At 43.4% G+C, this 23,881-nt stretch overlaps 1 protein-coding gene across 1 annotated transcript in view; it reads left to right on the top strand.

Annotated features, from left to right (window-relative positions):
- CDHR3 (cadherin related family member 3) overlaps positions 1 to 23,881 on the top strand; it is a 288,891-nt gene that overhangs the window by 187,847 nt on the left and 77,163 nt on the right. Inside the window, exons 11-13 of the mRNA XM_069227573.1 lie at positions 5,017 to 5,115; positions 13,190 to 13,419; positions 23,331 to 23,502. Of these exons, the coding sequence (XP_069083674.1) occupies positions 5,017 to 5,115; positions 13,190 to 13,419; positions 23,331 to 23,502 (501 nt within the window). The remainder of the gene's footprint in view (positions 1 to 5,016; positions 5,116 to 13,189; positions 13,420 to 23,330; positions 23,503 to 23,881) is intronic.

The following is a 23,881-nucleotide window of genomic DNA, read 5'->3' as shown; positions in this document are numbered from 1 at the left end:
ATTTAGGAGGGAAAGATATCTACAAAATATCCAAGAATCTTGTTCAAGATGACCCAAAAACTCATGTCACATTAATTGCTGCTCTAAATAGACATTTTGAGCCCATGGCCAATACAGACTATGAGTGGTTTGTTTTCAGGCAAGCCTGTCAACTTACGGAAGAATCAGTAGACGCTTTCTACATGAGACTCAGAGATCTGGCTAGCACGTACAGATTCGCCGACAAAGTGGAGGAAATAAGAGGGCAAATTATTCAAGGGTGTTCATCGGTGAAGCTTAGAGAACGTATCCTGGAGGAGTCCGGAAGGTCTTTACCCAACATTCTTCAGATGGGGTGAACTAAAGAGTTGTCCAAAGTCCGAGCATCCCATATGGAAGCAGCCCTAGAGAGACCAATAAAAGAAGAATCTACAAACATAGCAGCTCCAGCTTCAAATATGCCGAGATCCCGTGTTAACAAGCCTCCAACGAAGCCTTGTGGGTATTGTGGCGGACCGTCACATCGACCATCTTAATGCCCAGCCAGAGTGAAAAAGTGTGCTGGGTCTGGGAAGTTAAATCACTTTGTGAAGGTGCGTAGATCGAGCAAAGCCCGGACCGGGAACGCTTCCATCAATGTGGCGGCCAGCCAATCTGAACATGGTAGCGACATGGACGATGATGAAGCGGAAGTGCATGTAGTTCACTCGATATTCTCGCTTGGAAGTCCTTCTCATATGTCAACAAAATTGCCAAAGTGCCAAATTCAGTTAGGTACCCATGAGGTTCTAGCAGTAATTGACACAGGGGCCTCGATTAACATTTTGGCTGCAAACGAACACTGCAAAATGTCCCCACTTCCAGTGTTGTCAAGAGCAAAGGTAAAAGTTTATGCCTATGGACAGACTACTCCACTGGCTCTCAGAGGAGTGTTTGACACGACCATTACCCATGAGTCCAAGACAATTCTAGCTAAAATTTATGTGGCAGAAGGACGTGGTATGTTGCTGGGGTGCAAAACGTCTGAAGATTTGGGAGTCGTCACCTTTGCACTCAGTATACACCAAGAGTCAGTAACGGAACTTCTGAGCCAGTATCATGAAATTTTTGAAGGGATAGGTTGTTTGAAAATGAAAGAGGTGCAATTACATATTGATAAGACTGTACAACCTGTTGCTCTGTGACATAGACGCATTGCATTTCATCTACGACCCCAAGTGGAAAAGGAACTAGATCACCTGGAGAAAGTAGACAGTATCAAGAAAGTGACAGGGCCCACACCATGGGTCTCTCCTATTGTAGTAGCCCGGAAACCCAAGCAGCCTGACAAAGTTTGCATCTGTGTGGATATGAGACTCCCTGACATTGCCATTAAACGCGAACGACACCTAACTCCCACGATTGATGACATCATTGGTGAACTTAGTGGGTTGTGCTGGTTCTCAAAACTTGATCTGCGGTCAGGGTACCATCAATTGGTTCTGTCAAAGGAGTCCCGGTACATCACGACTTTCTCCACCCATGTTGGTTTAAGGAGGTACAAACGTCTAAATTTTGGGATCTCCAGTGCCGCTGAAGTGTTTCAAAATGTGATCCATGAACTGATAATGGATCTTCCAGGGACCCTCAATGTCAGCGATGACATTCTCATACACGCGCCTACTGTCGCAGAACATCATTCTAGTCTCAGGAGTGTTTTGCAGAGGATCCAAGATTCAGGTTTGACACTGCATCGTCAGAAGTGTGAGTTTTTGAAAAACAAAATACAGTTTTTTGGATACATATTCTCGGCAGATGGCACCACTCCTGACCCAGCAAAAGTACATGAGATAAAAAGTGCACCTCCGTCCACATGCATAACAGAGGTCAGATGTTTTCTGAGAATGGTTAACTACTGCGGGAGATTCATCAAGGATTTGTCAAATCTCACCCAGCCACTCAGGAACCTGACCAAATTAACGAAACCGTGGTCTTGGGGCTTGGCTGAACAGAGGGCATTCAAAACTATTAAAGATGCTTTGTCCAGTGATACCACCCTGAGATATTTTGACCCCAGAAAAGAGACCAAGGTCGCAGTTGATGCGGGTCCAAAAGAACTAGGTGCTGTGCTGTTTCAGGTACAAAGTAGTGGAATTTGGTCCCCTGTAGCTTATGCCATTAGGTAGTTGACTGAGACTGAGCAGAGATATTCTCAGATAGAAAAAGAAGCGATCGACGTGCATTGGGGTTGCAGACATTTTCATATTTATGTCTATGGGCGTCCTTTCGTGGTAACAACTGATCATAAACCTCTGTTGCTGTTATTCAATGGTACGGCGTCCAAACCCCCTCCAAGTATAGAAAAGTGGATGCTCCAACTACAGGACTACAGGTGTCGGTTGGAGTATCGCCCAGGTTCTGAAAATCCCGCTGATTATTTGTCTAAGCATCCGCAAGCAGCTTCAGAAGAAGAAGTGCAGGATGCCCAGGAGACAGAAGAAGTATGTATCGGAACGATCAAGACCGTCGCCTATTTCAGTCAGTGAGATTGTCGAAGCTACCGCTAAAGATGAGTGTTTTCAAAAGGCACTTTCTGCAATCCGAACCAACAAATGGTATGTGGTGAAGAGACAACTACCATTTCTCGAAGCTGACTCTCAGCGTGTTCTAGGAAGTTTGTTTAATATTAGAGACGAACTTACAATAGATGGCGATGGTTGTCTGCTAAGAGGGTGCCGGTTGGTCGTCCCTTTGTCTCTCACTGCCAGGGTGGTGCAACTAGCCAACCATGGACACCAAGGCATGGTCAAGACAAAGAGCAGCGTAAGGTCTAAAGTGTGGTTTCCTCTCATTGATGAGCACGTAGAATAAGTAGTGAGGTCATGTGTGTGGTGTCAAGCCTCTGGAGAGTCGAGCCGTCCCGTTCCGGTTGAAACTGAACCCAGCCCTGATGCTCATTGGGTGTCCTTCATTCTTGATTTCGGGAGTCTCCCAGATGGTCACCACGCTATGGCATTAATTGACGATTTTTCCAAGTACCCTGAGGTGGAAATCATACCGTCTCTCACGGCTGAAGTAGTAATCTCTCAGATGGAGAAAATTGTAGCCACCCGTGGTCTGATAGCTGAAATCAAAGCTGACAATGGTCCACCTTTTCAGAGTCTGGAAATGGCTGAATATTTTAAGAACACAGGAATTCAACATCGTCGGATCACGCCCCGGTGGCCTCAAGCCAATGGGGAAGTGGAACGTTTCATGAGAACTCTCAACAAGGTCATTCGCATTGCTCATGCGAGTGGTCAGACCAGTGACTATGCCATTTATTCTTTTCTACGCAACTATCGCCAGACTCCCCACTCCACTACCAACCGAGCTCCTGGACATATAGTTTTTGGGCGAGCAATAGTTGATTCCATCCCACATTACCGGTCTTGGGTTCCTTCAACTCTAAATGAAAACCAAGTTTATAAGCGACGTTTTGCCACCAACAACTATGTCAGTCAGAAAAGGTGAGCTGTGAGTTCTGGCCTAAAAGCTGGTGACAAAGTACTGCTGTAAGAAACGTTGTCTGGCAGCAAGTTTCGAATGCCTTTTTATACATTTCCTTGGACTGTCATTCATCGAAAAGGATCCTCTATCGTAGTACAGCGTGGATCTGTTGTTGTCACCCGTAACTTTTCCCTGTTCAAAAAATTCTGTTCTCAAGCTGGTGATACTCCAAGTCCAGGCTCACCAGTTCTGAATGATGATGATGATGATGGGTCCATACCGGATGACGTTCCTATTATAGAACCTAGTGTGCCTGTTTTGGAAGATGCAGGGCCGGTCCCTGTTTCTAACAACGTCTCCTGCAGAGACTCCGACCAGAACTCTATCCCAGGAAGGTCCAACGCTACCAAGTTCAATTTGTGCAGCAACCCTGCTCCTTCTGCAAAGCTGCGAGACCATTTCGTTGATGTGTGATTTATAAATATATATTCCTAGGTTGTTTTCTTCGTTTGATTTTTGGAGGAATGTAGTGTCGCTTACCAGTGACGGAACTGGTAGTGAGACACTACCATGGCTGGGGGTGGCCTGAGTGGAAGTTTGGAGTAAGCCCCACGTGTGTGTGGTACCCATGTTTATTATATTTTAGTGTGGTTCAGCCCTGGTGTCGTCAGGGCTATTATATAAATAAAAAGGGCGTTGCCCGTGGCATGAAAAGTCTGGCAGTGACGGAGCGATCCTGTGGTCACGTCCATAACATTACCTCGCCGCTGCACCCGGCCGGGACAAGACCGCCAGGGCAAATTAATAAGCTGTGTGTCTCCAGTTATTTTCAACCCAACGGTTTTAATGTCAACAGGATTGCTGACATTACAGACTTGAGTGTGATAAGAGATTATGTAAAAAATTGGAAGAGATACAGGGGCATTTGTTATTCCATTGTAATTCATTAATGCAGGAGACAACTCCATTTGTACATCAAATTTTAATTAGTAGTGATTGCACCCATGATAATTTGAGAATCTACTACATCTTAAATAATACTAAAAGGATTGTTTTAGTATCCTTTATCGATTATTGTGATATATTTATGGAACTGATTGATATATAATGTTGTGTTGAACTAAGCAAAGTTTATATGTTACTGCAAAATTAATATAAACATTAAAAAAGACAAACAAATAAGTGCTTTACAGTTCCAAGTAATTGAAGAGGCACCCTAGAAACACCCTACTGCAGGACATTAAAGGGCCTAAGACAGAGATAGAAGTGTGATCATTGCAGATGATTTAATAAAAGGGAAATGGGCCTTCGATCAAAGAAACAATGTCGGCATGTGATATTGCACCAAAACATGATGGCTGACCATGCTGCCACATATCTGTAGTGCAATACTAGACCTAGGGACCCTCTGACATAAGAATCCACAGCATACCCACATATGCTCTCTTACCAAATTATAGAGTATTGGACAGCCATTGGTTCATTGAGGCACCCAATCATTATGATACGTTTTTTTATATTTGAAGGAGTCGGAAAAGATACCTTTAATATCTATCTTTTGTATTTCAGATTCTCTCTACATTTATGTGAAAACGACGCCTGTAAACGAATACCCTCCAGTCTTCAATAGCACATCTTACACATTTAACATTTCTGAACTTTCTCCACGTAAGTAATGACCACTTCTTGATGTAGATTAAAACTTTTGAACGAGGGCATTTCACAGCATTATGTGTGTTCATGCAAGCTGAGATTAGTTCCCTAATTATTAATACCAAGTGGTCCAAGGAACATTTCAATGGTCTGCTTCGAAAACATGCAGAAGATTTGGTAGAAAATTTTAATTAACAAACCTCGTCCGCTATGTACACATAATCTCAATACAAATTGTATTGTAATATTAGAAGAAGAAGAAACAGGCAACAGCAGTAGCTAATGTTCCCAGGCCAAGAACATAAGAAATATGTATGTTGTTTGTGGGTTTATATATTTCTTGTTGTAATATGATTTATGTCATAACAGAATACAATATGACGTTGGTGTATATATAAAGATTTACAGTAAACAGCGTTTCTACACATTCTACCCCAGGCACATGTAAAGTACAATAGACTGACGTGTATCCGTGGGGAAATGCTGCTTGGTGATTGGTCACTAAATTATGAAATGAAGAAGAAGGAAGTTTCACTAAGGCCTGCACTAATGGCAGTTTTGAGCCGAAACATGGACCTTGATCAGCTATACTAGGAAGAACTATCAAAGTGATGTTTCTTTTGGCTCCTCTATATCCCTCTTTGTTGCCTGGTGTTGGAGTTTACAGAGCAGCATGATGCCAACCAGATAAGTGAGTCAGCCTTTGGTTCCACTGCACCTCTGAATGCCAGGCCCCTCTCTCCACAGTCTCTGGCTCAACATCTTGGCAGCTGGGTTGTAAAAGTAACCATTTAAGGAATGTTTGCCTCCAGGCTGTGTACACCACCTCCAAGTGCACCTGTCAGCTTCACCATCAAAAGCAGATTGAAAGGGGTATCCTTGGAAATCATGCTGCTGCTTGTGATCTATATGTTGTCAATAGAAATCAAGTGAAGAGAGAATCAGGATTCCATTGAATTTTGTATAGCAATCAATACCAGTCTCAGCAAACAGACGTCAATATATGGAAAGCTGACTCTTTATATAGTGGACCAAAAAGAGGTACACTGTGCAAAGAGTCCAGGCAAACCACAAAGGTATCACTGAGGCACAAATGACATCTCAAATGCTCTCTTTTGTGGTAGTGAGGAGGAGCAATTAGGCATATCAGAGGGTAGTGCTAAGCATATAAGGCACACGCATAGGCAGTAAGAGAGACACACACTCAATAAAGAAATCCAACACCAATTTATTAAAAAAGCATGTACTCTTATCTAAATTTAGATACCAAGATCACTGGAATCAGGTGAGTACTTTTCAAGTTATGAATTTTTAGAGTTTGCAAAAGTTAACACATTGCATTTTTCTAGATGTGGCAATGTTATCAAATGGAGGAAGAACAAGCACTGCATACAGGTATAATACAGAGATTTACTGGACCAATTTCCTGGACATAAGGTAAGTATGGGGCAAGGTCCAAGGACACACTAACAGGTCACCTTGCGTAGCACTGGGGCGGCTCGGTGCAGGGCTGCAGTTCAGCGTCAGATGCCCTGTGTAAGTTTATGGGGATCGGTCCGGTCACAAAGTTGCTGCAGGGGAGGACTGAGAGTCCAGTCAAGGTAAAGCACCAAGGGGATTCAAGTCTTTTGATGCTTTGGGCACATAAGAACATCAGTGGTCATGTTCTCCTTGGTCCGGGGGGTCCGGGTGCAGAGGTGGTTTGGACTGTCAGGTTTACCGTCACCAAGGCATGGTAGAGGGAGGCCCACAGAAACAGGCTGCAGGCATGGACTCGGGGTCCAGTTCGACTGAACCAACAAGGGGTTTGGGTCTCACAAGCTTGGGGGAAGTAAGGACACCAGTGGTCCTCTTCCCCTTGGTCTGGGGCGTCCGGGTGTAGGGGTGCAGTGGACCATTGTGTCTCCATCACCAGAGGTGGTCGCGGTGAAGGGGAGTCTGACGAAACAGGCTGCAGATGCCACTGGGAAGTCAACAGTAGGCAGACTCAAGGTTGGCTTCATCTCTGGAGGGCCTGGGAACCACATTGACACATTTAGGCTAATTTAGGGTCACTTCAGCTCAGGCTTGGTGACTCAGGTGCAGTGGTGATGTCTGGTGTTGAGTGTTGGAGATCCCGGTCCTCACAGTTCTTCCTTGGGTTGCCTGCAGATGCAGGGAAGCAGCTCCTCTATTACAAGGGAGTTCTTCTTGGCAATGTGCAAAGCAATGGCAGCTCCCTCAATTTCTTGGATGCTGCAGTGGAAGGATAGACCATTTGAGGGTCGGGTACAGCAGGCAGGTTAGCAGGGTTGGTGCCAAGTCAATTGTGCTCCTCTGTACTCTAGTTCAGCAGGCTTTATGTCCACTCCTTCTTTTGTCCAGCAAATATGTACTTTTGTGGTATCAGGGAGTCCCCTAAATACTCAATTTAGGGCATTAAGGGGAGTTAAGCGTGGTAGCCAATGGACTACTTACCCTTGGACATCACCCTGCCCTAGAATTTCTAATTCCACCACACAGAAGATGGCAGCATTCCTAAAGCTGTGTTCATTTCACACTGGTCCCCCTAGGGGTGTGACCAGCATGGAAATGCAACACGCCTCCTGCAGAAATAGTTTTCCCACCTGTCCATGTGTCAGATGGGCCCTGGAGCATGGGGTGAGCATCTTCCTCTGAGAAAAGCCAGATCTGCATACCAAAGGTGGTGGGCTTCTTTGAAGTCTCCTGCCTTGGAATGCAGATTTGCAGGCCATCCTGTTGGAAGGGATGTGTAACATCCTTGCCAGAGCAGGCTTTGTTTCTGACATCCAGAGAGCAAAGGCTCTCGCCATTGGGGATCAGAATCTCATCTGTTGGTGTCAGGCTGGCTAGAACTAGTCAGTGAGCCCACAAGCAGTTGGTTGGTTTTCAGGTGGAAACTCTAAGGTGCCCTCTGGGTGCATGTATTAATAAATACATCACTGGAATCGGTGAGGGTTTATTAATATGAGATGTTCGATACCAAACATCACTATCTTCAGTGAAGCCATCATATAGCTGGGGAACTGATATTGACCAATATCGAGCACATGTATTTAGTTTGGCTTCCCTGTTCACTTACTTTGTCTAAGAATCAACAAAGGCACAGCAGGGGAATATATGCTCTTGCTGATATGTCCACACATGTAATATAATGCACCCTACCTTAGCCATGTTGTGTTTTTACTTTGGGGTGCATTTTGTTACACAGCCTAATATAGCACTCTGCATTAGGTTGGTGCTGGGTCCCTTTGAGTGGCACAAGTTGTGCTGCAGCTATTAGGTGCCCTCTTCAATACCCATGCCCTAGGTACCAAGGTACCATTTACTAGGGACTTACAGAGATGCTAAAGGGCATGGCCACTTGGGGATCAAGTGACAAGGTGTCTTGTTTTGGGGAAGGAACACTGGCACTAGGGACCTGGATAGCAGGAACCCAGTGCACTTCAGTCAAAGTTGCATCAAAAACCAGGCACAAAAAATGGGAGAGGTACTACAACCAGAAACCAGCTAACTACACAAGAGAACATGTATGTACTTTTATAATTTATATTCAATCCCATCCCGTGCCAGAGAAAAACAACATTCTCCACTTGATGCTGGCAGGATTTTGACAGCTTGCAATACTTACCGAGATGGTTGTAGTTGCAGCTATGGTCATTCTGTTACCCTGGTGCTCCTGGATCTGTCTGTGGCATTTGACACCATAGATCATCAAATTGTATTCATTCTAGAACTCGCATCCAGGGTGCTGCTCTTCCTTGGTTTCAGAGTTTCTTAAATTTAATAACTCACTAAGTGGCATTACTACCCTGTGGCTTATCACCTCAACACCTGGGTTGTGGTATCCTTCAAGGATACAGCTTATCACCACTTATTTTAAATATGTATATTTCAAAGCTAGCTCACATTTTTAGGCTTTTGTCAACACTTCTTATGTATACCGATGATATCTAGTATGTGTAAAAAATCACAAAATATCACAGCGTTTCTATCATCAACTTTCCCAACTGCCTCATGCAATAGATATTTTGATGTGCCATAATTGACGGAATTTGAATGGTAACAAAACAGAGAGACTGCTTTCATTGGTTCACACTTCACTCTGAGTGCAATCCATAGGTGATCCAGCTACCTTGTCGCTTCTGTAAAGAATCTCAGTGTCAAAAACTGATTTAAAACTGAATACACATGATCAAGTCTGTGCAGTCACAAGTTTGTGCTCCTTCTAACTCCAAAATCTGGGTTGGATTATAATCTTGGCAGATGAAATACTCGGTCACAAACGTAATGGATATTCCGTCCGCCGTATTACGATTTCCATAGGATATAATGGCATCGTAATAAGGCAGATGGGATATCAATCACATTTGTGATGAATTAACCCCGTCAGCCAAAATATAAATCAGGCCCTTTGTCTTTGCTTCTTTTCTTATTCTCACACAGTGCCATATGTGCTAACACTGTGGTCGCAAAAGCAGTTGTGATTTGCATACTGACTATTTGGGATCAGAAAATTATTTTGCAAACAGAGTAGTGTATTATTAGGTCAGTTGGTTAAATAACTATTCAGAGGGGTTTGCAGAATGACTTGCCTCCTGAAGATTTAAGAGGCAGGTCACAAATTGTGACTCTGTCCAGTTAGCTGTAAATATAGAGATGATGGCCTTCAAGGGACAGCAGACCACCACGCTTGTAGTTGTCTAAACTGAAAACCTATTTGTTTTAAAGCAGCCTGATTTCCTTAAAGTAAACAAGTCTTCTTAAAAAAATAGTTTTAGAAAACTTCATTGAGAGTTGGCAGTGGTCCCCTGGACCACTTTGCATTCTGCCTGAAGCTGCCACTACAATTCATAAAAGTGAAGAGGTCACACATGAGTAACTATCCCAACTTTGGAGACGGTAACACCAAATGTTTGGGTCACAAAGCATAGATACATAGAGTACCAGTTCTTTACTTGGAAGGGCCCTTTCACATACCAAATGGTTAACCATTTCTCACCACACTTTGCGATTTAGAATCACAAAATTTGTATCATACATTTAAAAAAGCTCTTTACTCTTCAGCTCTCCTGATTTACTGAATCAGAGGGTCTGCAACTGACAAAAAAACTGAGGGGCATATTTATACTCCGTTTGCGCCGGAATTGCGTCGTTTTGTTTGACGCAATTCCGACGCAAAACTAACTCCATATTTATACTTTGGCGTTAGACGCGTCTAGCGCCAAAGTCCATGGAGTTTGCGTCATTTTTTAGCGTGGACACCTACTTTGCGTTAATGAGATGCAAGGTAGGCGTTCCCGTCTAAAAAATTGACTCCGAGGCATGTGCGCCGTATTTACACTCCCGGGCAAAATTCACGCCCGGGAGTGGGCGGGTCAAAAAAAATGACGTGCGGCCGCTTTTGCGCCGTTTTTTAGCGCCTGGAAAAGGCAGGCGTTAAGGGACCTGTGGGCTCTGAAGGAGCCCAGAGGTGCACTCCCATGCCCCCAGGAACACCCCCTGTCACCCTTGCACACCCCAGGAGGACACCCAAGGCTGGAGGGACCCATCCCAGGGACATTAAGGTAAGTTCAGGTAAGTCATTTTATTTTATTTTTTTGTGGCATAGGGGGGCCTGATTTGTGCCCCCCTACATGCCACTATGCTCAATGACCATGCCCAGGGGACAGAAGTCCCCTGGGCATGGCCATTGGGCAAGGGGGCATGACTCCTGTCTTTGCTAAGACAGGAGTCATTTCTATGGGGGTTGGGAGTCGAAAAAAATGGCGCACATCGGGTTGAGGCGAAAAATTTGCCTCAGCCTGACTTGCCCCATTTTTTGGCGCCCAAGCTCCATATCCCCCTACGCCGGCGCTGCCTGGTGTACATTGGTTTTTTCCACGCACACCAGGCAGCGCCGGCGGCTAACGCCGGCTAACGTCATTGAATAAATACGGCGCCCGCATGGCGCTTCAGAATGGCGTTAGCCGGCGCTAATTTTTTTCACACAAAACTGCGTTAGCGCAGTTTTGCATCAAAAAGTATAAATATGGCCCTTAGTACATATGACCGATGAGCTTTACTTTGAAAGCTTTCATTTCTTCCCAAGCAGGATATTGCAACACACCTTACTTGGGTTTGTCCAAAAGGCATTGCACAGACTGCAGTTTACACAGACCCCTGCACCCAGATTGGTTGTTGACTTGGGGAGACATAATCATGTATGTCTCACTTTGGCTTAACTACACTGGCTGCCAATTCAATAGCGGTTTATTTTGCAAATCATTGTCTGGCACACTAATTGATTAAAAATCAGAACTATAACCTGCTGTAAGAGCATTTGAAAAAGCACTGCCCTGCCCATTACGTGAGGTTAGCATGGTTAGAATGGGAGGTTCAGTGTAACTGTTTACCTCTGTCACTATGTAAGGAACCCAACCTGTTAAAGTTTCGGAGCCTTTATAATCATGGTGTTCCCCTTTTATCAGTTCACACTACCAGCCGTTTAGTAGTTGACAGTTACTAACGTTCTGCAGTGCCATGATGCCACCACATATATATTTACTCTTTACAAAACGCCATCATATAGACACCCTGCTCCTCTTATCCAACCAGGGACCCTGATAGTTTGACATGACTAACAGGGATGTCTCCCAATGCATTCAACTGTGTTAGTGTTTTACATCGACACCTACCAAACCATCAATTGTTTCCATAGCGGATATTAGTCCTCAACTAGCAATTCATGGGCCTAAACTTGGGCGCTACTCCTTCTCTCCTTTTTACTGTTGCTCACATGCCCTCCTTCTCTCCCTTTTTCTTTCTCTTCCACTTGCTGTTTTTTATGTCAGTGTGGTGTGGGTCTCTTTACACAAATTAATGCACTTGTGTATATTTGATCTGCTCAAGGCAACAGTTTTCTTCTGATTAGAGATACAACATACACATGCATGTAGGTATGTCTTTCAATAGCAAAAACTTGGTTATGGAGCAATAGATGGCGGTGAATAATAGAACTCAGAAATAGGGTGGGAGATCTGAGGATGAGGCAAGGATTGAACTCCTGCACAATAGTAAGGGAGCAATTGATCCAATGCTTTTATTGGCACACAGGATTTAAGAGGTGGAGGTGCCTACCAATAGTCATGGAGATGCTCCTTAATTGGGGCTACCTAGTGAACTCTGTCACAATAGGCCTCAAAGCTCATGTAGAGATCATCAAAGTATAGGAAGGATCAATGCCAATGCCAGTGGGTTGAGCAGTTGGGATGACCCATCAATGGTCATTGAGATGCTCCTTTAAAGTAGCCATCAGGTGAATGGTGTCACTAATATGTCTCAGAACCCATGTAGACATCATCAAACAAAGGAACATGCTGAAATTCTTATTGTTCATGATTGTTTACGATACAGGACATGGTAATGAGAAAATTATTTAACCCTACACTGGGTGAATCATTTATGAGCTAGGCCTTTGTAGCATCTCTCTAATGCAGACTCATCTGCTGTGGTGCTGCAGATGCCATTTTGTAGAAACGTCTTTATTAGAAGTCCTGGCTCTAAAATCAAAGCATCCAAAAATTCTCATATGATCATGTAGAGTCCGACTCAATGGGGCCCTTCGGAAAAGGAAAGAACCCCCATTATTGTGCAATTTGTAAAGTAGATTGAAGAGGTAAACCAATCAAAATATGTATATGCATCAACTGTAGCAATTAAGAGAAGAGGGGTACAATACAAAAGTAATGTTGCAGAGAGGTCATGTATTTGCATTCAATTCAGCAGAAACAAGAACTCAGGGAGCTCTTAGTGTGTGAGGTCATCAAATCACTTGAGAGTTCAATACAAAATGAGATGTCTTCAAATGTAGAGGTGTTGGAGGATTGTGGGCTTGTGTGCATACCTCATGGAGCTTACAATCATGAGCAGATCATGTCACAACAGAAAACCAAGGCCTGTGGAAAGTGCACTGTTGAGTGCTCATAGTGGACAGCACTAGAGCTTGCTCATATAAAGAAATATCAATAGTTGTATTTAAACTAGATGCATTATTTCCCATTTCATGGTCTTTCAAACAAGTGATGAATATGAATGTGTTCTTTGATAGCAAACTCAAAGGTCGGACAGGTGTATGCGACAGACAAGGATTACCCCTTCATTGGAATCACATACTCTATCGAGTTTGGAGGCAGTACACTGGGCTCAAATAACATCTTTTGGATAGATCCAAGCACTGGGAATATACAGCTCATTACATATGCAGACTACGAGACCACCCCAAAGTATGTCCTCCTGGTCCAAGTGGCTGACCCCGATTCCAAAGTGTCAACAGCAACTGTGAGTAGAAAACGGTCCCCTTTTATTTTCAAAGGAAAAAGTAAAACATCTATATGTGTCCTAATGATGTGTGGTAACTTATATGAAAAGCAAAAAGACATAGGAACTATTACTATGGGGCCTTGCTTAATTATATACCCCTCCCACCTTCTCATTCTCCCACAAACCTACCCTCTTGCTCACTGTCTCACTCAGTTAGGGGTCCACTTACGTACATACGCACACACACCCTCTGTGTCACTCATCCAACTACACATTCACTAACTTACTCAATGAGGGACCAACACGTACACAATCACTTACTGGCTCAGTACTAAATCAGGCATGCACTTGCTCCGTCACCTCACTCATGTACTATTTATGTGCTTACTGCAGCCAGCCACTCAGTCATCCATGCACACATTCACCTACCCAAATCCATCACTTGCTTACTCTCCTACTCACTACCACATTCACTTATAGATCAATTGCTTATTCATGCATCAGTCCAATCACTCCTAACATACTAAATTTCTCAATCACAGTGTTGGAAATTATAAAAGGTCTCTTCATGCCAATGTCCCTTTATGTTAAGTATATCAATAAGCCGATGATTGTTTCCACTAAATAGCGTCTCTATGGGCCTGATTTAGAGTTCAGCGGATGGGTCACTCCATCACAAATGTGACAGACATCACTTCTGCCCTATTACAAGATGTATTAGCTATAATGCAATTGCAATACACCAGACGTGATATCCATCACATTTATGACAGAGTAACCTGTCTACTGAACTCAAAATCAGACCTTTTATCTTCCACTACAAGTGGTAGAAGTACCGTCTCCTGCTATTCCTACTTTTAGTTAGGGTGAAATATATGCTTCACCACCAGCTTAAGCACCATAGGATACCAGCCACACTAAAAGTGGATGGCACATGGAGCAGGTAGCAAAGGAGACTAAGAAGGGCAGTAAAATGAGATCTCTCTCCTCCACTCCAATTTGATGCAGTATTTACTTCTGCCTTAAAGCTGTCTATGATGTAATAAGCCTGCTCCATCATAGACCTACTTGAAGTTTCCCATCTCAGACACCTCTGGGCAGATGTCACTTGTGTACTCTTCAGGTGGTAGATCCCTTTGATTTCGTTTTTTTCGTGTTGTGTGAAGGATAGTCCTTCCATGCCAGCTCGCAGTTTTACTATAATTTGAATTACTTCTTTGCATGACTTGCCACACAAATATTAAAATTAGCAGCATTGCTTTAAATAAGAATAGAACACCTTTGACCTAATGCTAACATTTGATTCAATATCCCACTACTTTCCTACACTAGACCAACTGTATCCAACTATGCTATATGATGCATGACTGCACACAACCCTTTAACAAATGTCCTATCACCTGAAGAAAGAACTAAACTATTTCTGCCCCAGCTTTCTCTGACCTGATTTACAATTACCCTGTGTCAGCACTACTTCCTTGTATCTATATTACTCGCTACTTTTGACTATCACTACCCTTCACACACATTCACCCCCAAAGACTACTCCCCAGTGAGAAAAACAGATAATGCTACCATTCTATCTTGATGATGCGTATGTGCTCCCATCATCGTAAGCAGAGGAAACCCTAAAGGGCTTCAGCTTCTTATTAACTAGTAGCAATTTCCCAAATCACTTCACAACAGCACTCAATGATGCTTATGAACTGAAGTTCAACAGTGACCCATGATAGTCGGATCCATGCCAGGTTTTCAGGATAACTACTATGTGAATGATTCAAAATTTAATCACCTCCCCATGCTCTCCCCTCCAATGCCTAGCTACTTGAACTCCCTACTCGCTGTGCCCCCCCACAATTCAATGGTCCCTCCTTCCGGATACTTTGCTTTCTTTTCCTCCTTTAACAGCTCCAACCTCCTAGCTACCTTCTTAATGTTGCTGCTTTACCCCAGTCATATATTGACCCTCCCGTCATACCTTTCCTGTCATACACTGCTACTCCTACACCTGCCCACTGCTGATCGCATCTCCCTCGCCCCATCTACTCAAGCTGAAACCATGTCTGTATGCAAGACCATGGATCAGTCTTGTCCACATTTTGACCTGTGCAGTTGAAATGTCAGTAAAAAAAACTACCAAGTGTTTAGCATCATGTTCAATGATGCTGTTATTCTACCTCTACTAAAAAAAAACGTGCTGCTAACCCTTCTCTCCCCTGCAACTATCTCCCTGTTTCCGATCTACCATTTTTCTCTGAGACTACAGAACATCCTGTGTTTTAGCATCTTGCTTACCTGTCACAACATACTTTACCAACTTAAGGATGGTTTCCAAGCACTTCACTCTGGTATTTAAACAAAATATCAGAAAAAACATATTGCGCGGAGTAACTATTGTGTCAAGAATAGCGAGGACAAAAATATTTTGTAGGTAAGTTTCAATAGGTACACAAAGTTTTACTGTACATAACTCCATATCTCTATACGTTATATATACATGAAGATGATATATAGATCTTCATGGTACATAGATATGGAGTTAAGAATAATAAATCTATACTTATCTATGTGCACATTCCTGCTTAGGATATTGGTCCTCGATATTTTTTACACAATATTCTATCCACATGATTTTTCTGTTACCAATATTCTGTCAGTGATCTATCCACTACACGGAAACAGACCTCACCCACCCACAACTGGCCATACTTTAGCCTAATTATAGTTAACCTTTCAGTGAAAGTTGATTATCTCGTCCACCTCAACCTTCTTGCAACACTTGGCGCTCTTGGCATTACTGGCACAACACAGTAATCAGGGGTGGCTTCTCCATTAGGGATCTGGGGATTCACCCCTCTGAAATTCCTACACATTTACCTAAAAAAAAAAAAAAAGATTTATTTTGAGATACAATGGTATCTCTAAACAAATCGATGTATTTGAGACGGGACTGTCTGTCCCAGGCTGCTTGCCCCGCCTCTCTCTGAAGCAAGGGACAGAAGCAAGCAGTAAATCTACTTTCTGCACTGTGACACAGGACGCAGGGCTTACCTTTGTAAAGCCCTTCATTGATTTACAATGATTGTTAAAAATGTTAAGGTAATGCATGTCAGCAATTTAGTTCCTCTCATATTTCACGTTTTACTTAATCTTGCATTCCCCAGGAGTGTTAGCTATTTCATCAATGGTGTGCTCCTATATTTTTTTCGTGCATCTTTTTACTCTTGTATAGTGCATACTTTGAGTCACGCCAGGTGGTTATGAAGGGGTTTGATTGAGAGCTCTGGCACAGAGACTGAAGGCAAAGCAAAGTGCCTGTCAGTGGGTTGACCTCTTTGCAAAGCACACAAAACAATGGGCATGTATTCCAGTTGCAAATGAAATTCTGGGTAAATGTGTGTGAAGTGTGTACACACAGATGTCAGAATATGTTCAAGGCAAAAGCAAAAGGAAATGAAGTGCTTAACTGTGAGTGAGTGCAGTGTATGTTTGGGGGTGCTGAGCTGAGGGAGATGCGAGGAAGTGCATTCTGGATAGGGGGAAAAGAGGGTGCTAAAGAGGAAAGAGAGGAGGTTAAAGATGTGCAGATGGACAAGATGTGTAGAGAAAAAGGGCGTACATATCTAACATATAACTGAAGGCCAATACTCCTTCCAGAGGCCTCAATGATATTTAGCTCACAGTCTCACAATTTTATAATTGATAAATGTCCAGTGTTAATAATTAATAACAAATCAATATTGTTGTTACTCATTTATCTTAAACAGCTTACAACCATTAACAAAGCTAATACTACTGACAGGTTTTAGAATGGAATAACATCTGAAAGAGAAACCAAAATATCGGTCTGGAGGCACACTATAGCCTTATAGCCGGCCATAATGGGCTATACCAGCCATCAAAGGCCCACTCCAGCTTTAAAAGCCCAAGCCGAAGGTGAAGGCGAAGTCCCTTAACAAGTGAGCGGGATTTTAATGCCGGTATAGCCCAGCTACAAAGGGCTATAAGGCTCTTAGAACATTCTGCCACTAGAGGACAGAATGTTCTAATAAATAAAACAAAGACCTCGTGGAACCCAAGGGGACTGAAATCCCCTCGGGCTCTGTGAGGCCTTTGTTCTCAGCAACAGCTATGAAAGAAAACATCAGAATGGTGGAGCTCTGGGCTTCTACTAGCCATTAGAGGCCCAGAGCACTCCATTGTTTTCAATGGCACTCCCAGCACTCCAATGGTCTAATATGGGAATCATAGAAATGTATTTTACAGGCTCCCGTTTAGAGAGCCCCCACTTTTTTGATCCCACTTAAAGGCCTGACTGCACATATTTCTATAGGACTGATTGCCGTCAGCAGCTGCAGGTGCTTCCCTACCACTGGTTCGAGCATTTTATTTCAAAGTTAAGGCCACATGCAGTGTACGACACTGAGCTAGCACACACTTTAAATGGTCTGAAGTTGGTGAGCTCTACAATTTGTACATTACAGTAACTGTTGAACAGATTAATGCAGTAGGATATGGGACAGTTATTAATGTATTTAATATTTCAAGACTATACGTCCCCACTGCTTTATAAACCTTGCTTTCTCACTAAATTCATTTGCTTTAAAATGCACCATTTGCCAATCTTTTCTCAATTTTTTCTCAGGAGGAGGACCTACCCCAGGCCCTTCATTTGTCCTTTAAGCTCCTTTGGTTTGCTCGTGGCATAAAAGTCATACCCAACTTTTACACCCCACCACTTTCAAATGTCACCAGCCACCACTAACTTAAATGGTTTCATCTGAGCCCATCTTCTTCCTGTCTGGTACAGTAACGCCCTAGTCACCAGCCAGGAAATCAGAATGATTTTTAAGCCTGCCAACGATCTTAAATTTTCCAGTTGAGAACGGTGAATGCAGCAAGATAGTGGGTACAGAAGATAGCCAGGATTAGTTATCAGCGCACATTAAAGGCAGATATTAAGAAATGCGTTAATCTTAAGCAAATTGCATTATTGCAAAAACCTATGAATAGGCAGTTGTTAAAACAAAGACTCCCCTTTTGACCAGGTCAATATTTTTGCTACTGACATCGTCTTTAATCTACCCAGAAAACATGCACCTCTTCGTATTGACACCAGGCAGCTTGGTAATGGGCACTTGGTCTAAGCCTTGATCTTCCCCATTAGTGAACAGGTAGCTGGACAGATGCCACAGACCAGCTCGTGAGGACTGGGATTTTCTTACACAGCATTCTACTACTGAGAGTTTGGTGGTCCAAGCATCCAAAGGTAAATCCTAATTAACTCCCCACACTGTCCCCTGCCCCTCCCCAAACAAATGGAGTTGAAACAGATAGAGGTGTCCAATAACAAATATTCTCTTCAAACAGCATAGCTGTGTGGTCTGTCAACATGGTTTGCTTACTAGATCAATTTACGCATGCCTTCTGGCACATGGCCAACAAGATTCTGTCAGTGGTCCAGGAAGAATATAGGGCATTCTTCACTCAAACCATTCAAGATGATCAGGATGTGGCCAAATATGTCATTCATGCCGGCTTGGATACTACTGATTGCTTGGGGAGAGGTGTCAACTTTAATGTGGTGTTCCGTCACCATGCATGGATGCAATCCAGAGGGATTCAGGAGATGTGTATGCATTCCTTATGGGCATGCCTTTCAAAAGTTCCCACCTGTTGGGCAAAAGAGCTGATTCTGCCTTAAAACACTTGAAGGAAAGTTGGCCCACTGGGTGTTCGTAGGAACTCTCAGCCCCTGCCAGGCACTTCCCTCATCAGTTTCAGACTTTCTGCAGCTCGTACAGAGGGTTGATGAACAGGTTGGGCCAGACCCCTCCCACTGCCATCAGCCTAGTTCTTTCATGGCCAGGAATGAAGATCTAGCAGGCAATGCACAGGTCACTGGGAGCATTGATCTTCCCGGTCCTCTTCCCATGCAGTATCAGCCTTTAAACAGTTTAGTTTGCCCTTAGCAGTGAACAACCACCCAGTGGGAGGCAGGATCAAAAGCTTTCTCTCATGATGGCAATCTATCACATCCGCCAGATGGGTCATCCAGATCACTCAGCAGAGCTATGTCCTTCTGTTTCTTTCTGACCCATCTCAGCTTCCTCCCACATCAGAGTTGCTCTCGGAGGAGCACCTGGCTATCTTACTGCAAGAGATGCAAGCTCTAGTTTCCAAAGGGGCCATCAAGAAGGTTCTGAACTCAGAAATAAGGACAGGCTGTTACTCTTGTTATTTCCTCTTGTCAAAAATAGGTATAACCTTCTGCCTTTTTAAGACTTTAATCCCTGAATGCCTTACTACAGAGGGACAAATTCAAAATGATCATGCTGGCCCAGGTTTGGTCTGCCCTGGATCTGGGTGACTGGATGGTCGTCATGGACCTCCATAACACATATTTTCATTTACCCATCCCGCAGTCCATCATAGGTTGGCCAAGGGTATTTTCAGTTTGCTGTTTTCAAATTCAGCCTTACCAGTGCCCCTCATTTGTTCATGAAAAAGATGGTGGAGGTCACAGCCCATCTTCATAGATTCGGAATACAAGTTTTCCCCTACCTCCTCAGCACAGTCAGTCATTGACCACCTCCAGAAAACAGTAAGCCTCCTGACATTGGTGGGGTTCTCTATCAATGAGTTTAAGTCTCACCTTTACAGAGACTTCCTTTTATAGGAGTGGTCTTGGACATGGTGTTCTTCAAGGCCTTTCCTCTGTTGCAAAGAGTCCAGGAAATTCAGGTTATGATTTCAAGCTCGGTCCTGGATCTCAATGATAAAAGCTTTGAGGCTTCTTGACCTGTTGGCCACATGGATCCTGCTTGTTGGCTGTGCCAGGAGGCATATATGGTCTTTGCAATGGAATCAGAAGCTTCAGAGGGCTGAAGAACAAGGAAACCTGCCTGATGCCATCCATGTTTCATAGATGATTGCCCAAGATCTGCAGTGGTGGCGGCTCAACCACAATCTAGCCAGCGGCAGGGCCGTCTCCACTCCTCACCCCGAGTTGGAGGTGGTGATTGATGCATCACTGATGGGTTGGGGAGGTCATGTGGAAGAGGTGGCGATCAGAGAACTCTGGTCTCAAATGTAAACTCCATATCAATCTGTTGGATTTGTGGGCCCTTCGTCTGGCGCTCTAGGCCTTCTTGCCATTCATCAAGGAGAGACTGGTGCAGGTTCTCAAAGATAACAAAACTGCATTGTAGTACTGTAACAAGCAAGATGGAGTGGGATACTGGGTCCTGTGCCAGGAGGTTCTGCACCTTTTGGAAGTGTTTGGAATTTCAGGATCTTTCTCTGCTTGTGAGCAACCTGGTTGGATCATTGAACACCAGGCTGAATTAGCTTAGCCAGCAGTACCTGGTGGATGATGAATGGTGTCTGCACCATTGAGAACACACCGTGTCCAAACCTTTGTTCACTGGCGTTCCCACATAGGCTTTCAATAGGAAATTAATTTCAGCTGGACTGGAACTGGGGTCTTCTGTATGCCTTTCCACTTCTCCTTCTACTGCCCAGCGCTTTGAAGAAGCCCAGGAACAACCAGGTGCTAGTCATCATAGTGTCTCTGGATTGGGCCATAAGAGTGTGGCACCCAAAACTTATTGTTATGAGCAACTACCCTCTATTCAGACTACCACTTCAGCAAGATTTTCTGTCACAGCAGAAGGGCAGGGTTCTCCACCCAAACCTGCGCACTCCACACCTCCATAGGTGGAGATTAAGCAGAAGCAGTTGAATGCATTTGCTATGCTACTCAAAGTTCTTTATGGGATCCTGGCTGTTAGGGACCCAACCACAAAGTTTATTTACCCTGAGCTAAAATTGTGGCCCTATTGTGGCATTCACAAGACAGATTTTTTACAAGCCGAACTTTGGAATATTTTCTTATTTGTTTTGTCTTTGGCACAACAAGGTCTTGCAGTCAGCACTATTGCTGCCTTGGAGTCAGCCTCTTTGGCCTTTCTGCGTTGACTGGACCAACCATCCTTGTTTAAATTACCTATTACGAAGAGTTTTCCTAAAGGTTTGACCCATATGTTTACTCGCAAACCATTTGTGATGCCACTGTGGGACCTTCATTTGGTACTGAAATTTTTCACCTATACTTTGGACGCCACACGACTTTGGCTGTTTTGAGAGACAGAGTGAGACTTATCAGGGTCTCATTATTGAACTATCTTGTGTTATCCGGGACTGTGTGCACTTGGACGGCAGTCCTGAGCTTGCCCATCGTTCAGCTTACCTAGTCTATCCAATAACTCCTGGAAACACCAATTGTACAGGCTCAGACACATATGATTTTTCCTTGATGAGTTTTAGTAGTTCTCTTCATAACTTTACTGTGAATCAACGTTTCGAAATCCGTTACTGCTTTTTGTACTTTTATATACTTCTAGCCTTGAAAAAGTCACAGATGGTGATGAAACCTGTCAACTGTTTTTGTGATGATATATGCAGTTTGGTGCACAAAATGTTCCACATTTCAATAAAACTCAATTGATTGGACTTATCATCTATGGATCCTTATTCCATGGACTTACAATTACATTTGGATTACTATTTGAGTGTTTGGATATCTTTGTATACATTTTTCACATGTACTCCATTTGAACTGATGCACAGCTGCACATTTCTGCCTTCTGACCCTAAAGACTGTTTTCCTTATTGCAATCACTTTCGCTCATCGCCTGAGTGAGCTCCAGGCTCTCATTTTGCATCCGCCCTACACAACCTTTTTCTTAGACAAATAGGACTGCATCTTATTGGTAGTCATGGCTCCTTTTCACCTTGGGTAATCCATCACTTTTCTGATGTTCTTTCTCCACATCACCTCTCAAAAGAGGAATGAGACCCAAAAGAGCTCTTAGCTTTTACATTGATCGCACCAAAGACCATCAGGTTGATATTCTGCTTTTTGAAGGACTCTCTGTGGCAAAAAAAGGAAAGACAGAAAAGGGCTCTGTTCATGTGAATAGTCCTCTGCATTAAGATCTACTATACATTGACCAAAATACATTAGCCTCCAGAAGGACTGAGGGCCAGGGCTGCCACCTCTGTGTTGCCACATGTAGTGCCTTTCTTTGACATCTGCCAGGCTGCAGCATGGTCATCAGTGCACATGTTCATGAAGCAGTATTGCCTTGACAGCCAGGTCTAATGGGAAGGGAATTTCACTAATGCACTCCACCACATGTTTCTAGTTTGAGCCCAGTCCATAGACACACCACCTTTGTCAGGTACTGCTTTGGTATCTATTCTAAAGGGGAGGAGTTTGTGGTTGGAAAAATCCATCAGTAGGAAAAGTTACATACCTTTTGTAATTCTCTTTCTGGGGATATTCAATTTAATGGTAGATTCCTCACTGCCATTCCACCCCCTGTTCTGTGGAGTGGCCTTTTCTTACAACCAAGCAAGAACTCAAATTAGAGTCATGCGCACTCCTATCGCTTTGTGTTCTGTGTCCGAGGGTGCTGAAAGACTCAAGCAAGAAACTCATGCCAATGTGCAAGGGTGGCACTTGAATTGGGCTCTGCTCTGCCACTTCCAGGGCAGAACAAAGCCAACACTGAGCTGCATGGCACAACCTAGCGGTGCCCAGGAGTGCTGCTATGGAAGGTTTCCAGTTTCAGTCTGGTGCCTTGGGAATATTATAAAGGTGAGGAATTTGTGGTTGGATGGAGTATACTCAGGAAACAGCATTACTAAAGGTAAGTAACATGTTAATTACAACCATTTGCTACAGCATTTGAAATTAGGCTGCATGTGCTTTATAAAATGTGCTAGTGTTACCAATTGCTGCTTCTTTTTCATTTTTGTTTTTTTAAGTTTTCTATAACCATGTCTAAAATATCTCTGTAGTTTCCACCACTTTACTGTGCCCCAAACAATGCCTTGTGTCTCTAATTCTGTCTTATTCAAAGGTCACTGTAAATATTCTTGAAGCCAATGATGAAAAACCCATTTGCGTGCCGAATTCGTATTCCTTATCCGTCCCAGTGACTCAAGCAATTGGAACCAACATTCAGAGCTTTAAGTTGTCTTGCATCGACAGGGATTCTGGTCCCGCATCATTTCGCTACTTCATTAACTCAGGTACATCATTTTTTCTTGCCTAATGTTGGGGTGAGTGACATCTGTTTTTTAGACAAAAAGAAACAAATACATAAAAAGACCAGTCCTTTCAATATGCTACATTGTGCAACTGTACTGATCTTATGAGGTTTTTGGATTTTCTCCTGCTTACTGACCACTCAAAATGCTTTGTGTCTGTGCCACAATATATTGCATTCTCGTCATTCCACTGAATGACTCCAGTGAGAGTGGCCATATCTATTTGTGATTCTTGCATAATGGGTTGAGTAACACAAGTCTAACAAAGGTTCTCACTGAGCTAACTTGATAACAAATGCATGGATTTAGGCCCCTTATAAAATATTTCTATTTGCGGATATGAAAATAAGTGGCATGGACC

Source organism: Pleurodeles waltl, chromosome 4_1 (assembly GCF_031143425.1).
Source record: "Pleurodeles waltl isolate 20211129_DDA chromosome 4_1, aPleWal1.hap1.20221129, whole genome shotgun sequence".
Classification (NCBI taxonomy): domain Eukaryota; kingdom Metazoa; phylum Chordata; class Amphibia; order Caudata; family Salamandridae; genus Pleurodeles; species Pleurodeles waltl.
Note: the sequence above shows the minus strand (reverse complement) of the source record. Positions and strands in the feature narration are given on the sequence as shown.